Source organism: Nesoenas mayeri, assembly GCF_963082525.1.
Source record: "Nesoenas mayeri genome assembly, chromosome: 26".
Taxonomy (NCBI): domain Eukaryota; kingdom Metazoa; phylum Chordata; class Aves; order Columbiformes; family Columbidae; genus Nesoenas; species Nesoenas mayeri.
The window spans coordinates 5,650,823-5,667,135 of record NC_137552.1 but is presented as its reverse complement, the minus strand read 5'-3'; the positions used below and the strand labels follow the sequence as shown (position 1 = coordinate 5,667,135).

General features: G+C 59.9%; 3 protein-coding genes across 8 annotated transcripts in view; 2 read left to right on the top strand and 1 right to left on the bottom strand.

Annotated features, from left to right (window-relative positions):
* The window catches only part of MAP3K3 (mitogen-activated protein kinase kinase kinase 3), a 37,263-nt gene extending 32,841 nt beyond the window's left edge, over positions 1-4,422 (top strand). The window contains exon 19 of the transcript XR_013923328.1: positions 4,372-4,422. The gene's annotated coding sequence lies outside the window, so the exon portion shown is untranslated. The remainder of the gene's footprint in view (positions 1-4,371) is intronic.
* Positions 1,390-12,495, bottom strand: LIMD2 (LIM domain containing 2). 2 transcript variants are annotated; one of them, XM_080359599.1, is made up of 5 exons: positions 12,361-12,495; positions 4,656-4,792; positions 3,114-3,158; positions 2,777-2,916; positions 1,390-2,067 (listed from the first exon to the last, which is right to left on the bottom strand). In XM_080359599.1, exons 2-5 carry the CDS (start codon positions 4,695-4,697, stop codon positions 1,908-1,910), a joined length of 387 nt encoding a protein of 128 aa, XP_080215725.1. In that variant the 5' UTR covers positions 4,698-4,792; positions 12,361-12,495; the 3' UTR covers positions 1,390-1,907. The 2 variants fall into 2 exon arrangements, with proteins under 2 accessions (XP_080215725.1, XP_080215726.1); XM_080359600.1 differs by lacking the exon at positions 12,361-12,495 and adding an exon at positions 6,679-6,713.
* LOC308049759 (E3 ubiquitin-protein ligase RNF113A-like) overlaps positions 10,600-16,313 on the top strand; it is a 17,830-nt gene continuing 12,116 nt past the window's right edge. For 3 of the 5 annotated variants that reach the window (XM_080359594.1, XM_080359593.1, XM_080359596.1), the window contains exon 1: positions 10,600-10,836. In XM_080359594.1, coding sequence (XP_080215720.1) covers positions 10,695-10,836 — 142 coding nt within the window. In that variant the 5' untranslated portion in view covers positions 10,600-10,694. Of the gene's footprint in view, positions 10,837-15,669; positions 15,864-16,313 lie in introns of those variants that run through there. The other 2 variants (XM_080359595.1, XM_080359597.1) reach the window with 2 other exon arrangements.

Genomic DNA, 16,313 nt, shown 5'->3' with positions numbered 1-16,313 from the left:
AGTGCCCTGCTGTGCAGCAGCCGCCAAGGCGAGGGAGCGGGGAGCAAGGACAGCAGGAAAGCAGAAGCGGCACCGAGCAGGCAGCTGTCGTTTTCTCAGCCGCCTTCGGGAGGGACGGGGCCGCAGCCCCAGCGGCACCACCAGACCCTCGCCGCAGAGCCACCGGGGTTGGTTCCTGCGTTAGCGACAGCGAACGCTGCAGGGTTTTGTCGGTGTGTAAATGGTGGCAGCGCCTGCACGATGGGGACGGTTGAAGCTGAAACTCGGTGGGAGCCTTGTTGGGGTCCCTGCGGTACAGATCTCTGGGTGGCCCCACCACCGACAGACCCGTCCTTTAAAAATCTCTTAACTAAAAAGGTCACCCAGCACATCGCTTCCCCAAAATCCGGTGTGACTGCAGCCACCCAGAGCCCCAGAGGGACCTTAGGGACGAGTTCCACAGCGACCTGGGTTAAACCCACATCTATACATTCTATCTGTTGCTCCTGGGACCCCTGTGCATCACCCACACCCTTCCTGTTCCCTCTTCCACTGAGCTCCGGTTCCCCTGGCTGTGTCTGGATGCTCGCACTGGTGTTTGGTGGCAGAAAGGACGTGCTCAGCAGGAGCCGATGTTACCGGTGATGGAACAAGGCTCTTGCTGTTGCCCCAAAGGCTGTTGCTCTGCTGGTAGCTTCTGTGCTGTGTGGGCTCTGAAAGGCTTAACTCCCATAGCATTTGAAAGACACGAGGTTCCCAAATGCTCACGCTTTTGAGCTCATCTCGGTGTGTGGGGGGGATGGAGGTAAATGATAATTGAAAGCAGACTCACCTGCTTTCCCTGGCTTTGCTGCTCTCCCGCCTGGCGGGACCTGTTGGGGTCATTGATTTGTAGGGTCTGTGCCGTCCAGCAGATGTGGGCTGATCCAAACCAGCCCTGTCCCCGTCAGCCCAGTTCTGGTGCCCATCGCACCGGCTGCAGGGAACGGAGCATCTGCTTACGGGGGCCAGGGTGGTGTTTATTGATTACAGAGGGAGAAACAAGTAACCACCCAACGTCTGCAGCGCGAAGGGCTGGATCTAATTCACCATACGGTGAATTAATTCCCTTTGGGGGTGCTCTGGGCTCTGTGTGGAAGCTGGTGTGTGGTTACAGCTGGGGCAGCGACGCTGGCGTGTGGTTTGAAACGCTGGGGTCAGTCCCCCAAGGACCCGTCTGCCTTGGTCGTAATGTAACGTATTCAGGATCGCTCCTGCGTGGGCAGAGGCTCTGTCCATGGAGCTGGGTGGTACGAGGCAGACCTGACCCCCAGTCCCACCTCCCCGGAGCCCTGGGGACACAGGACGAGACAGGGAAGGCTCGGAAACCTTGTATTACAAAAATAAAAGAGCGCACGGCGCGATGTCCCGCGTGAAGCTGCCGTGCCAGGCTCCAGCGCAGAACGTACCAGTCAAAGGCAGATATAAAAAGACAGAAACTGTTAAACAGTCGCAGGGCAACATCCTTAAGGCTGAACAATCCCAGCTGAACTGAGCTGATGTAAACCAAGGACCCTCCTTCCCCAGAGCCCCAGCAAGGCAGGATTGGGGTGGCAGGCGCTGGGAGCTCTCCTGTGACTCGTTAGGCCAGGTTAAGCCCCCAGATCATCTCCTTTTCCATAGTGGCATCCCAAAAATGTATGAAAAGGGCTGAGGTTCCAGGTCTGGTCTCATTAGAGCCTGCAGACAGAGGCCTCCAGGTGTGGGGGCTCTGCCCTCCCGATGGCCTGTAGCACCCCCCTAAGCATCCTCCAAACTGGCCTGGGCTCCCCCTCTTCCTTTGCCCCCCGCTCGGGTCCCCTTTGCTTTACATCAGCTCAGTCAGCGCCCAGCTCAGCACCGCTCTGTGCTGTCCCCGCCGGGTCTGGGGAAGGGTGGGCTGGCCCCGCTCACGCCGTCTTGGTCCCGCTCTCCACCTCCTTGTGCACCCACAGCTCCTTGTGCTGCCTGCGCCCGAAGCCCTCGTCGTAGTTGCCTTTACTCTTGAAGAGCTGCTGGAAGTGGGGCTTGCAGTAGAACTCCCCGTGGAGCGCCGCGTAGCTGCCCAGGCTGGGGAGGGAGGGCAGGGTTAGGCGGGCGTGGGGACCCAGCTGTGGGTTGTGGGGAGCACGTGGGGCTTGGGGACACCAGGAGATGCGGGCTGGAGGAGGGGACATGCAGGAGAGGACCCCTAGGAAGGGCTGATTGCTCCCGCAGCCAGCTCAGGATGGCGGGGTCTGCTGTGAGCAGCATTAAGGTCTGCGGAGGGGGTGTCCCGCAGGGCAGCTCGGCCTTGGCTCTGGCTCAGCTCTGCGTTACCGTGGGGAAAACCCTCTTGAAATCATAGAATGAAACACAGAACAGTTTGGGTTGAAGGGACCCCCCCAGTGCCCCCCTGCCATGACAGGGACATCGTCACCAGCTCAGGGTGCTCAGAGCCCCGTCCAGCCTGGCCTGAGGTGTCTCAGGGATGGTTCATCCACCACCTCTCTGGGTACCTGGGCCAGGCTCTCACCACCCTTAGAGCCAACAATTCCTTCCTCGTGTCCAGCCTCAATCTTCCTCCTTTAGATTAGAACCATCACCCCCTGTTTTACCATAACAGGCCCTCTTCTTCCAGCCCAGGTGGGATTTAGCTCTGGCTTGGAACCAGGCGGGCAGACGAGCCCATTGTTTTCGGTGGCGGGTGTGTGGGTGCGCTGTTTGGAAGGGTCTCTCCCACCCAGGCCGGGCAGGGTTGTGGTGGCACCGTCCCTGTCACCAGCAGCAGCCGGCTCACCTGAGCTTGGTGTGGCAGTGCTTGCAGCAGAAGCAGGCGTTGTGGAAGACGAATTTATCCGCCACCAGCCGCTCCATGGGGTAGACGGTTTTCTGGCAGGCGGTGCACATCTCCTTCACTTGTGCCTTCAGGCTGAAGGACTGGGCGAGGGAGAGCAAAGGGAGAGGTGACATGGAAGGGGTTTGGCTCCCACCCTCTTCCCTGACATCCCGATGGCCATTTGCTTGGCGTGGAGCAGCCCCCTCTCCCCTCGCCCACCCCACTGGTGCTGGGCCGCGGACTTTCCATCCTTTCTCCCTTGTTATGAATCAGTAGGATGCGGTAAAATTACAAATACCTTGGAGCGCTGCACCGTGCTGCCTCCTGAGTTGTTCTTTGCCTCCTAAGGAGGGAAGAAGGAGAAAAACCAAAATGAGAGCCTGGCCGGAGAAACCGGGCGCTGAGCCGTGCTGAAGGAGGAGCGGCAGAGGATTCATAGAGGCGGCTGAGTCGCAGGGCTGTGGGGCACACGAGCAGCTTCTGAACCCGCTCGCTCGGAGACCGCAACCTCTGCCAGGTCCTCCCTCGTGTGCGGTTACTTCTTCCAAAGAGGGGAAGAAATCGTTTACATCTGGCGTTGTGCAGCCCGACGGGGCAGATGCTGCTCAGACCCTGTGGCTGCGGGAGGAGCGATGGGGCAGAGAGACCCAAACACGGAGCTGTCTGTACGTCTGTCCCCAAGGTCTCGGAGCAGTGCGCTCCCATCTGCAGCTGCAGCAACTCATCTCCTCCCAAACTGCCTCCTCCTTGTCCCCCAGTCCTGTGCCCTCCCCAAGCCAGACCCCACTGGGTCCCAGTTTTAGCTGATGAAAATGCCCCTTCTTCTTCCAAACAGTCGGGATCACAGGGTTAAACGCGCTTTTAGCAAGCGTGGAGCAGCCAGGACTGCTTTGCAGTTTGTCCCCAAGGGCTGGGGCAATGTCACCCTGGAACATCGTCACCCGCTGCCTCCGCGTCCCCCCGTGCTGCTGCTCCAGCTCCGCTTGCCCAGCCCTGCACACCTCTCTGCGCCCAGGCTGATCCTCCATCCCCGTTCCTCCTCCTTCCCCATCCTTTCTCCTTTGTATTTTTGGAGCAGTTTGTCTGAGGGCCGCACAGGAAACTCTCACTTCGCTGAGCTGCCTCCTCAGACGTTTCCCAGCTGCTCCCGCTGACCGGGGTCAGGGACGTGATTTTCCCTCTCACTCCCACAAGGCTGGAACATGAAGCCAAAGTCAACAGAGGGACACGGGCGGCGAGGAGCCTCGGGCCGTGTAAAACCAGTTGCGTCCCTCGGCGCTGATAAAACAACCGCAGGTGATCCGCTGGGGCTGGGATTTAATTTAGTGTTTCCAGGCTCCGCTGACCGGAGCGGAGGAAAAGCTGCCTCGTCGGAGCTGGAACGCATCCGTTCCCAAGGCTGCAGGCAGAACCCGCCGCTCGTCACTTCTCGGCAGCCTCCTGGCTCCGATCAGACACACTATCTATTCCACATCTGATATATCCTCCCTCGGGGAAGGGCCGTATCCTGTCCCAGCAGGAGATGTTCTTGAGTCTTTATGTTTTTCCATCTCCAGTGCTGAGGAGCTCGCATGCTCTCGATTGTGATTGCAGAAAGCCATGGAAACACAAACAAACAGACGGCGACCGGAGCCGGGAGAGGGTGAGCGGCCCCGTACGGTGTTACCGTGTGCTCAGCAAACAGCACCTTCTGCTGGAACCTTCCTGCCCCGAGTTCTGGCGTTTGAGTAGCGGTAACTGCGCCTTTGATCACCCCAGCGTGTCAGGTCCGTGGTGCAGCTGCTCCACACAACCCTCCATCCCCCCGAAACAAAACCCGCGTGGAAATTCTCATACGTACGTGGGTTGGGGGTGGGCTGGCGGGTCCCGTGGCCTGGAACATGCTTCCTTCCCTTCCTCCGTCTGTTTAGTCCTGAGCTTGAAGTTTGTGGGCTGATGTTCCCTGGGGAGGTGTCGAAGACAGACCTCTTGCAACACCTGGAAAGGAAATGTCAACAGGGCTGGTTTCATCACCCCGAACCCACAGCTCTGCAGGAGCTCAAAGCTGCTTCTGTGGGGTCCGTGGGGCCTCTTTGGCCTGGGGGTTTCTGGGGGGATGATCCCAGCGATACAGGCGCCCCAGGCTGGTCCGGGATGCTGCTCGGGTTTGGGAAGCTGCTGGTGACCTGGCACAGTGGGCTGAGGTGCTGGGGCGCTGCTGGAAACGTGAGCAGAAGGTGACGCGCCGATTCTGCTCCAAACCCACTCGTGGAAGGCGATTGCCAGGCTATCATAGGATAGTTTGGGTTGGAAGGGACCTTCGAAGGTCATCTGGTCCAACCCCCTTGCAATAGCCAAACCGTTAGCAGCAAGGCCGTGTGTCCCAGCCAGAGCCACTGTAAGCGCTGAAGCACGGGCGTCGCTGGAGCAAGGACTGCCGTTTTAGTCTCATTTTAGCCCAGAAAAGCCTTGCTGAGCAGGGCGGATCGCAGCAGAGCAAGCAATGGGGATTTTGTCTTCCCTGGGGAGCCGGCGTTGCCTTTGGGCTGAGACCAGTAAGCTCTGGCTTCTGATGCGCTGGGTGCTCGGGAGGATGAGTTTAACAGGTCACAGACCAGCCTGAACACAGCAGAGGAAAGTGAAAAACACAGCAGCATTGGAAATCAACCCTTTTGGTAAAAAAACAGCTGAGAAAGCACTGACAGCTCCTCCGGGGTTTTTCCCCATTGCACCTTGCCTTCAAAACACCCATAAAAGGTCAGGCTTGACGAGCCCTGGTTTGCATGTGCAGGATGGAGATGTGGGGCTGAGCGGGTGATGCCGAGGGAGCAGCAGAGCGGGGAGCAGGGGGGTGGAGGGGAGGCGGCAGGTTTGCAGGGATGGGGGATCTGCTGGGGGCTGGCAGATCAGCACCCCCTCGCTTCGGTCTGGGCGCTTTCCTCTTGTCCTCATCATGTCACCCCAAAAACTTCCTGCTGCCCAAGGGGAGACCTGAGAAAGCCCCAGGGCAGGAGATGCAGCAGGGTAAGGGGCTTGGGACAGGGATGTTCCCGCAATGCCCAGTCTCACGGTGACATTTGCAAACATTCTCCGGGTTTTGGGGGTTCTTAGAAGTCCCAGCGCCCGGCAGCTGACACCAGGCGTGCGTTGTGCCCAGCAGAGCACCCGAAATCGGCGGCTGCTTTCGCGTCCTGAGCAGAGGTGGGTGAGCTGGGGTTCCCCTGCAGCCGGGGGGCCTGGACGGCCCTCGTCACAAACATTTTGCAGCCTCGTCTGAGAACACGGCTCCGATTTTACCCAAATCATTTCCCGTCCCCGCTGCGGTTTGGTTGTTATTTCCTGCTCGCCGAGCGGGTGGCAGCTGCCGAGCCGGACGAGGAGCAGCCCCAGGGCTGCGTGACCCGGGGCCACGGCTCCTCTTTGCCCCTGTTCCTGGGGACAGAAGTGTCCCCATCACGTCCCCGGGTCTGCACGGTGCCCGCACCCAGGGGGAACCCGCAAAACCCAGGAAAGCTGGTGCCCGACCCCGTGCAGATGCACAACCCTCCCCCTTTTCACCTGCCTTTCACGTGCTCCCCTGCCTTTGCCACAAACGTTTCTCCACCCCTGGTTTCCATTCCTCTTCCCTCGCAGCTCATCTTCCTCCCCTGCCCCAGCCACCTGCTTCCCCTGCTCTCTCCATCATCTTCCTGTTGCCCTTCCCCATGAGCTCCCTGGCTCCTTCCACCTCCTACTTGTTCTTTTGCTCCTCTGATCCCCAAACCCCGTTCCCTTTAGTCCCATCCCGCTTATCCCAGCCCGTGGCTTGATGTCCTCCCTCCAGCCCCATCCTCCAGCTCTCCTTCCTCTTCACATCCTCCTCCTCCATCCCTGCGTGCACATACCCCGCTCCCCGCCGTCGTGTGGGGCGCGAGCTCTCCTCGGTGTAGCTGTGCGAGTACAAGTTGCAAAACGTCCTTCCTGCCGAAGGACGGGAGGCGAGAGGAGAAATCTCAAAGGGGAAGGGTGCGCTGGGGCGATAAGAGAAACAGAACAAGTGAGAAACCGCGGGAGGGTTTCCAGGAGGCTCCAGCTGCTGTCGCTGCTCTTCCAAGGAGGCGTCAGTCTGCACGGGGTGGGATGCGAGCCCAGGGCCTCCACGAGTCGAGGAACCCCGGTGGCAATAAGATTTGCTTAAGGACACGCCGCCATGTCCATGTTACAGTTGCCAGGGCAAACCTCCATTGCGCGGGGGGTCTCGCTGGTCTGGGGAGCACAGAGGGCCTGTGTGACACAGCAGGAAAGCCACGTCCCCGCGGTGGAGACTGGCACCGAAACTGCCAGACCTGGCTTTGCCAAACCTCTGTTCCCTAAGGAACACGGGTACGCAGCTCAGGGAGAGCAGGACTGAGGACTGTCCTCTCCTGGTCACTCAGGCAGCGATTTCAGGGCTCTGACTCAGGATGAGGTGAGAACCCCTTTGCCTCACAGCCCCTGTTCATCATAATCCTCCTGGGACCATCTGATGGCTGGTGTGGAAAACAAACCCAACACCCTTCCTGCAAGTGATCTGCGCTTGTTCCAGCTCCCCAGGGAGATGGAGCAGCTTCTGATGGCAGCACCGGTGGCCGCAGGACGGCAGAGGGGGGAGGTGGGTCCCCGTGCGCTCCAGAGGCGGCACCAGAGCCGGCGGATGCGCCTGCTGCCCAAGCCGCCAGCCCGGATCGTCACCAGTTCCGGGGGCTTTCTTGGGTGATCTCACCGTGTTGGTGTTTGACCCAGGAGCTGGTCTGGCATCTGCGGGGCCGTGTGAGAGCGGCTGGAGAGGAGCCGCGGCTCTTTTAGCGCTGAGCAGGGGGCAGTTTGGGGTGAGGAGGGCAACGTTCGCCACAGAAGCTGTTGGGTCACAGAGCTTGTCCCCAGCAGCCTCTCCCGTCCCCTCTCACCTTCCTGGGGACAGACACAGGGACAGAAAACCATTGAGGGTGGCCCCTCAAGGAAATTCCCCACTCCTGCCTCCCAAGCCTCGCGTTCCCGCACCGAGGTGGGAGCGGGAGCCTCTCCCGGCCCACAGCTGCTCCCGCGGGCCCCAGCCGGCGCCGGCCCCTCCGAAAGCCGGAGGGTTTCCGGCTCAGGAAAGCAGCCGAGTGCGGAGGGCGAGAGGCCCCTTTCTGCCATCTGGTTCCCATTAGCGGCCCTGTGAAGTGCATGTTTACCGCTGCGATCACTGCGCCCTTGCAGGAGGCTTTCCCGAAGGCAAAGAGCGGTGCGGGGGATCCGCGCCCCTTCCTCCTCCATCCCGGGGGGACATGGAGTGACCCCAGCATGGGGGATCCAGGCCCCTTCCTCCTCCATCCCGGGGGGACATGGAGTGTCCCCAGCATGGGAGATCCGGGCCCCTTCCTCCTCCATCCCAGAGGGACATGAAGTGTCCCCAGCATGTGGGATCTGGGCCCCTTCCTCCTCCATCGCGGGGGACGTGGAGCGTCCATCCCCAGCAGCACGGTGAGGCCACGGGCAGGGGCTGAGCCCCCCGGGGAAGCTGCCCATCCTCTTCCCCAGGAAATCATGGGCTGATTGCCGTGGGGAGCGATGTCCCCAAGATCATGGGCAGGGTTAGTGCACGGGGACAGGCGCGGACCCCCCGGCGCTGGCAGCAGGACGGTGTGGGAGGAGGTAGACGGGAGCTGTTTCTGCAGCCAGCCCGCACCATGACACAAACCATGGTGCAGAGCCAGCGTCCAACGGGCCAGCGCCAGAACTGGGCACAGGGCGGGGGGCACAGCATCCCCAGCGCTGCTCCAGCTTCTCAGGTGTGGACAGAAACAGTGAGATGGTTGTGGCGGGAGGACGGAGTGAGCCCAGTGGCCGTGGCTCCAGCTCTCAGTCGTGGAAGACCTTAAATCGGCTTCAGATCTTGGCTCCTTGGGTGGCTTTGAGCCAGCCACTTGCCCTCAGCAGTGTCAGGGGGCCAGGGCAGGGTCTGGCCGGCCTGGCGCAGGGTGGAGGAGCGGCCAGGCCGGTTCTGCGGACACCACGGCCCTGTTCATCACATTTCTGACCTCCCACTAATCCGCTTTCCGTCCACGTCCCGCGCCCGCGCTGCCTCTTGAAAAGCTGCCAGTGGGCAGGAAATGTGCGGCCGAAACGCCGAGGGCCGCGGACAAGGAACAGTTGTGGGGAGGAACAGGGCTGCCTTTGTCGGGCAACAATGAGGGACCCACACGAGCAAGGAGGGAGCCCCGGGGAAGCCCCTGCCCACCTGTTTTGCTGTCCCACCTTCGGCCCCGATGGGGAGGTGAAAGGACCCTAAACAAGGGGGACCCAGCTTGTCCCCAAGTCCTGCTTCTCTGTGACAGGGCAGAGAGGACAGGGAGATGCTACAGGGATTCATCCCTTTTCCAGAAACACGGAGCGCTGGGGCCGTGGCCATGCTGAACGGCATCCATTAAAAACGGGGGTTCTGCTCCCTGGGTCTCCTGTCTCACCAGGAGCTCAGGTGGAGCGGAGAAGCGCAGCAGAAAGCCGCGGGGAGGGCGAGAAGAGCCTCTTCCAGCAGACACAAACCCTCCCAGCGATGGCAGGTGACGGACACAAACCCTCCCAGCGATGGCAGGTGACGGAGCAAGCGGCGACGGCCACAGATTGCAGGTGGGGAGGTTCGGGTTGGACATGAGGCCAAACTGCTTCCCCGGGAGGAAGGTTTGGGAGCTCTGCAGCACAGTTCTGATGAAGTGTAACGTGAACCTGGTGCAAACAAGCACAACAGGCAGATAGCAGTTCATGCTGCTCTTCTCTCCTTTTTTTCCGTAATCTCTTCCATAAAACACGCTCCACCTGGAACCCCCACCTTCCGCTCTCCTCCATAAACGTGCAGCCATTTACTGTTGTGCTGGCATTACGTTCCTCGTTCTTCTCCCACCGTATTTGCCTCTCAGAGGGATTCCTAAAGAGTGACCACGTTCCCTATTAGTCCCTTTTTTTAGCAGGAGAAGCCAATTCCTTTGGATCAGTTCTGAGACGGTGGGTTCTCTGCTCCCACAGCCAGCGCTGCAGGCAGCCGGGCTGGGCTGGGGCACCACACTGCAGGACACCCCAGATCTTTGTGTTTGGTACAAATGCTTCTCTGGCCGCCCCGAAAACATCTGGCCTGCTGTGCTCTTGCTCCGTCACAAATCCTGGGTGCTCTTTGTTCCTCAGCGCCCTCGTTCGCTGGGGTCCCCCCAGCCCCAGCAGCTTCGTGTCGCAGTTCAGTCCCCACATCTCATCTCAGGGAGGGATCCAAGGGTCCTCCTCCCATTCGGCTGCCTCTTCCTTCTTCTCTTTCCCGTCTCCACCTGCAATAATCATTCCCCTGGGCCATGGTACCAAGTGCTTTCCTCACATCCAGATCCACGAGACCCTGTTGTTTCGGGAGTCAGTTGTCACATCCAAGGAAGATACTGAACCGATTTGACGTAACGTGTGTTAAAACCACCCTGCGTTTTATTCTGCTTCCCAGCGCCATGTCCTTGATGACTCTTCCCAAACCTATTCTAGGAACTCACCTTTTGTTGTATTCCAATTAATGGACCTATAATTGCTTTTCATTTCCCCTTTCCCCAAACATGAAGCGTAATACAAGTCCTGGAGAGGCACATCGGGGTTCCCGAGGCTCCTTGTGTCTGAAATGCTGGAGCCGGCCATATGGAGAAGGTGAAGGGTGCACCAGAGGGGCGAGATCTATGTCTGAAGTGCGCTTAATATCGATGGCAATAATCCCTTCACCCAGATTGAATGTTTTCCAGCCCAGAGCTCTTTGCGAGCTGCTGGGTGAGCTCTGCAGATAAAGAATGGCTGAACCGGAAAGGGAACGGCAAAACAGCTCTGGGGGAGCGTGGCAGCTGCCCGGGAGTGGCCAACAGCCCTGCAGGAGCCCAGGATGGGCAGTGGAGGAAAAGCCCCATGGCCACGGATGACCGAGGGGGTGACTGCGGCTCACGGCACCGGCTCGCAGAGGAAACCAGAAGAGGAACTCCCTTCCCTCAGGAGGAGCCTCGCGGGATTTTCGTTGACTAAAAAAGGTCAGAAACCTATTTTCGAGCTGTGTGAAAGAGAAGATGCACCCAGTCGCTTTGCAAAGCCCAAGAGGCTGGTTCATAACTGGGAATTTGCTTCTTGCGGGGCTCCCATTTGACAAGGACGTTAACACTGGAGCTGGCTTGGACTAGGCTTGATCATTTGGCCTGCAGTTATTTTGTAAACGATGTTAATAGTTCTGCAGATGTGCTGCTTCTGGCCTTAAATACATGACAGCTCAGCTGGGGCACCAGATGTGTTCCCTGCGAGAGCCCCCACACGATGTCTTTGGTGGACAAAGCCCAGTTTCCAAGGCATGATCCATGCGGATGAATTAGCACGTGCTTCAGAAACTGATGCCCACCCCGTGAACAGAAAACAGTGGAAAACAGGTCCAAAATATGACCTACAAGGTAGTTTAGCTCATCTCAAGCGATCCAACGGGATTAGACAGATCAGACTGGCTCAAAACATGGTAGATACAGCACTGAATGGGGACTTGGGAGACCTGGATTAATTCCCAACTCTGCTGCTAATTTTGGGGTGACGGTGGGCAAATTATTTCATTTCTTTCCGTTCCCTTTTCGCCCCCCAATGGAAACAGAGCTGCTCTCTTTGTGAAGCCCCGGGCGATCCCTGGCTGGGCGAGGGTTATGTCAGAGCTCAGGGTATTTGTGTCCGTATTAAATCTCACAGTCGTGCAACAGCCTCCCCAGGGAAGCGATGAAAGACCTGTCGCTGGAAGGGTTCAAAGCCGGGCGGGAGGAGGCGGCGGGAGACACACCGCGGAGAATTAGCGGGCATTAACGGGGGGATCGGGGAGTCGGGATCTAGCAGGTTTTCCTCCATCTCTGCTCTTCCCAATCAGCTCAATCACACGGATCTGACCAGCCCCCCCTCCGGCGCGTACTGCAGCACACAACAAAGGGGGAATTACAGCCCAGGCGGGGAGCGGGAGCCCCAAAACGCTGCAGCGGATCCGGGGAACACAGGCCTGCGCTCGCTCTTGTTCCCACGAGATGCTGGGGACAAGCCCTGAGCCCCCCCGGCTCAACGGGGCAGGGGCTGCTCGCTCCCCCCTCCAGCAGCATCGCTCCCGCAGCTCAGACACGGCTCCTTGCCCCCACCCGACCCCAGCGAGGCCGAGAACAGACCCCCCTGTCTTTCCCCCCACCCTAAATGTGCGAGCGCCTCGGCCGAGCCTCCTCCCAAAGCAACAAAGTTCCCGGTGCATCTGGGTGGGACGGGGGGGGATTTAGGGGGTCTGCACCCCCATCGGCTGGGGGGCTCCTGGGCAGCAGGGCTGCTTCCCAGGGCTCTCCCCGTCTTTGCATCCCTCCCTCCTCTCCATCCCTCTCTCCCTGGTGCTTCCCTCTCCCTCCCCACCGCTCGGTCCTGCTTTTTCTCCCCATGGCTCCCCGAGGGGGGACAAACCCCATCGCCCCCCACATCTCAGAGACCATCATTGTCTCCCGCCGAGCCGCTCCGCCGCCTCTCAGCGCCGTTGTTCTCCACCGGCCAAGACTCACCATATGCTCCTCAGCGGAGGGTTTGTCCGCAGCAGGGTGGGTCTGTCCGGCGGTGTGTCCGTCCAGCCGTCCCCGCCGCTGGGGCGTCGTCGCTCCCGTGTCCCCACGGCAGAGGCCGGGGCTGTGGGAGTGGGGAGCGGTTTCCTGCGAGCTCCCACGGCCGCTCGCGAGCCCTTTTATCGCCGCGCTGCCGCGGTGATTGGCTCTCGGCGTCACCGTCTTCCAGCCGCTCGCTCCTTTGTGTGGAGCCAACCTCTAACCCCAAACCTTCCCAGCCCCTCTTCCCGGATTCCCTCTCCCCACACACCCCCAGGCCCCCCAGCACCCCCGACCCGGCCGCCAACCCCAAGAACTTGCCTCTGTTTTCCTCCCTGCTGGCAACGTGCTTGTAATTAACCTCCCGGTGTAATTAGCTTTTGCTCAGCCTCTCCCCCCCGCTCCTTGCCATGTTCTGTGTGTGCCGATGGGACTCTGGACACGGCCCCGGGTCTCTGCGTGGCACTAACCCACTCGTGTGAGGTTTCCCGCACACATCCCGGAGGATTCGTCCCTCCGGGGGCTGCGGAAGTCAAATTCCTCCCCAGCCTCCGCAAACTGGTTGCAAAGGATCAGCAGCAGGAAAGGGGGATCCCGATGCCCCCGGCTCCTCACCCGCCCGGAGGGCAAAACTGAGCTGTGATGGCTTCAGAAATGCAGGTTTCCTCTGGGGGGAGTTGAGCCGTGTGTGGGAGCGGTGCTGTGCAGGGTGCTGTGCAGGGTGCTGTGCAGGGTGCTGTGCAGGGTGCTGGGGAGGGTGCTCGGTAGATCTGCCAGGGCAGGTTCTCATGGGGAGAGCAAAATTCAGGCAGTTCCCCCGCGTCACCCCAGGGTTTGGGACCAAGTGTCTGAAGTTTGGAGGGCTGAGGTTTCCCGGAAATGCAGCAAAACATTAGGAGCAAATAGGTTCAATGTTCATAGTTAAAACCCGAAGGGAACTCGGAGGTGTCTTGAGAGCAGCTGGGGCAGCCGGGCTGGCCCCGTGTTGGCACGAAGGCAGAGGGACCCTGTGGCTCTGAGATCTTTACCTCAAACCCAGCCAATGGGGCATACACGGAGGCAAAAGATGCGATGGAGAGGTGGGAGAAGCTTTAATAATGATGATACAGGAATAAATATTATTGTCTGGGCTCCTCCAGGCAGCGTGGTGCTACTGGAAAGAGCCAAGCGCCGGCTGGAGATGGGCCTAATCCTGCGCCCAGCGGCACGGGCAGGTGATCCGTGTGCGCAGAGTTTGTCTGTGCAAAAAATGCGATTAAGGAATTTATGGCAGTGTTTACCGGGCAAGGAGACAGCGGTGGTGTGATTTATTGCCTCTGTCACTCTGCATTGCCCAAATAGCATCTGTGACGAGAAGGCTTGCTGCCACCGAGAGTAAATAAAAGAGGAATTTGACTTGATAGTAAAATGAGCTGTTGCCAAGCAGATCCGGGCCCAGTGGTGGGGACGCTCGCATGTGTCACACACAGGGCTGCAAAAGCCAGCAGCCATCTGGGCTCGGGGGAGAGCACAAGAGCATCCGAGGCATCGCCACCAGGGCAGGTGTGCGCGGAACCTGCAGCGAACGGCCCCGCTGAGAGCTCAGCACCTGCCTGCTGCCCTGGGCACAGATGCACAAACAGGTCCCCTCTTTGGGCTCGGTCTGTGTCCCTTGGCCATGGCATCACCCCACGGGGACAGGGGCTGGAGGAGGAGAGGGCTGGGAGCTCAGCACCGAGGGACATTGGGGTGGGTGCAGAGCTGGAGCTGGAGCTGGAGCCCCGTCCCGTGGGAGTCCCCTGGCAGCAGAGTGCTCCCTGCTGCCACCCCCTCCCCGTGCGTGCACAGACATATGTGTGCACACGCGTGTGTGTATGTGGGCGCATGCACACGGACTTGCACATGCATGCACATGCATACATGCATGCACACCCACATTCATACATGCACACATGCATGCACACCCACGTTCATACATGCACACATGCATGCACACCCACGTTCATACATGCACACATGCATGTACACACACATGCATGCATACATGCACACACGCATGTACACACACATTCATACATGCACACACACATGCACAGCCACGTTCATACATGCACACACGCATGTACACACACATGCATGCATACATGCACACACGCATGTACACACACATTCATACATGCACACACACATGCACAGCCACGTTCATACATGCACACACGCATGTACACACACGTGCATGCATACATGCATACACACATGCACACACACATTCATACATGCACACACGCATGCACACCCACGTTCATACATGCACACACGCATGTACACACACGTGCATGCATACATGCACACACACATGCACACACATATTCATACATGCACACATGCATGTACACACACGTGCATGCATACATGCATACACACATGCACACACACATTCATACATGCACACACACATGCACACCCACGTTCATACATGCACACACGCATGTACACACACGTACATGCATACATGCATACACACATGCACACCCACGTTCATACATGCACACACGCATGTACACACACGTGCATGCATACATGCACACACACATGCACACCCACATTCATACATGCACACACGCATGTACACACACATTCATACATGCACACATGCATGCACACCCACGTTCATACATGCACACACGCATGTGCACACACATGCATGCATACATGCACACACACATGCACACACACAAAAGCACGTGCGCACTAGAGTGCTCATGCACTCTCAGACATGCACACACATGCACACGCACACATTCACTTACACCAACATACGCACACGTGCATACCCACATACGCACATGTGCACGCACAAAAGCACACGTGCACTAGTGTGCTCATGCGCTCCCACACGCGCTCGCATGGCTGGGGCGATGGCGGGGCTGCTGCGGTGCTTGAGGTCTGCGCGCCCTGGGGTGCTCGGGGTGGGCCCCGGGGTGGCCGTGCTGGGGCTCAGCTCCTTTTCCCGTTGCTATAGCGACGCGAAGGGCCCGCAGCCCCCCCGCTGCGGAGGAGATGGAGAGGGGACGGGGGCACCGCAGCCCTGCCCCTCACTGCACCGCCCGCTGCCGGCTCCCGAGGCCGAGGGCAGGAGCCGGGGTGCCCCGGGGGCACGGGGGTGCAGAGGGGAGCAGGGGCGGCTCGGGGCTGCCCCGAGGGCTCCGGCACCCCGGCCCAGCGCGGCCCCGCTCCCTCCCCCGCCAGCAGGGGGCGCCCTCCCCGGGGGACACCTCCCTCCCCAAACCCGGGGCGCCCAGTCCTCCCTCCCGCAGGGGGCGCTGCGCAGCGCGGGAGCCGCCTCCGGTGCCGCTCGCTCCGCTGACAACAGCGGCCGGCGCGCAAGATGGCGGAGGAGGCGTCTGTGTGCAGCTTCGTGTTCAAGAAGCGGGGCCTGGCGGCGGGCAGGGGCCGGAGGAAGCGGCCCAGCAGCGACCAGGAGCAGGGTGAGGGCTGGGGACCCAGGGGGGGCGCTGGGGGCCGGGATGTGGCGGTGCCCTGGGGAGGCGAGGAAGGGCCTGCTGCCCCTCCGGTGTCCGTGCGGTGCGGGGGATAACGGGGAAGTACTAGAAGTGCTGGAGCGAGTGGAGAGAAGGGAACGGAGCTGGTGAGGGGCTGGAGCACAAGTGTGATGGAGCGGCTGAGGGACCTGGGGGGTTCAGCTGGAGAACAGGAGCTGAGGGGAGACCTTCTGATTTCTGAACTGCCTGAAAGGAGCTTGGAGCCAGGGGGGTCGGGCTCTGCTCCCCAGGAACAAGCGCCAGGAGCAGAGGAAACGGCCTCAAGTTGCGCCAGGGGAGGTTGAGGTTGGATGTGGGAACAATTTCTTCCCCAAAGGGCTGTGGGGCATTGGAACAGGCTGCCCAGGGCAGTGCTGGAGTCACCAGCCCTGGAGG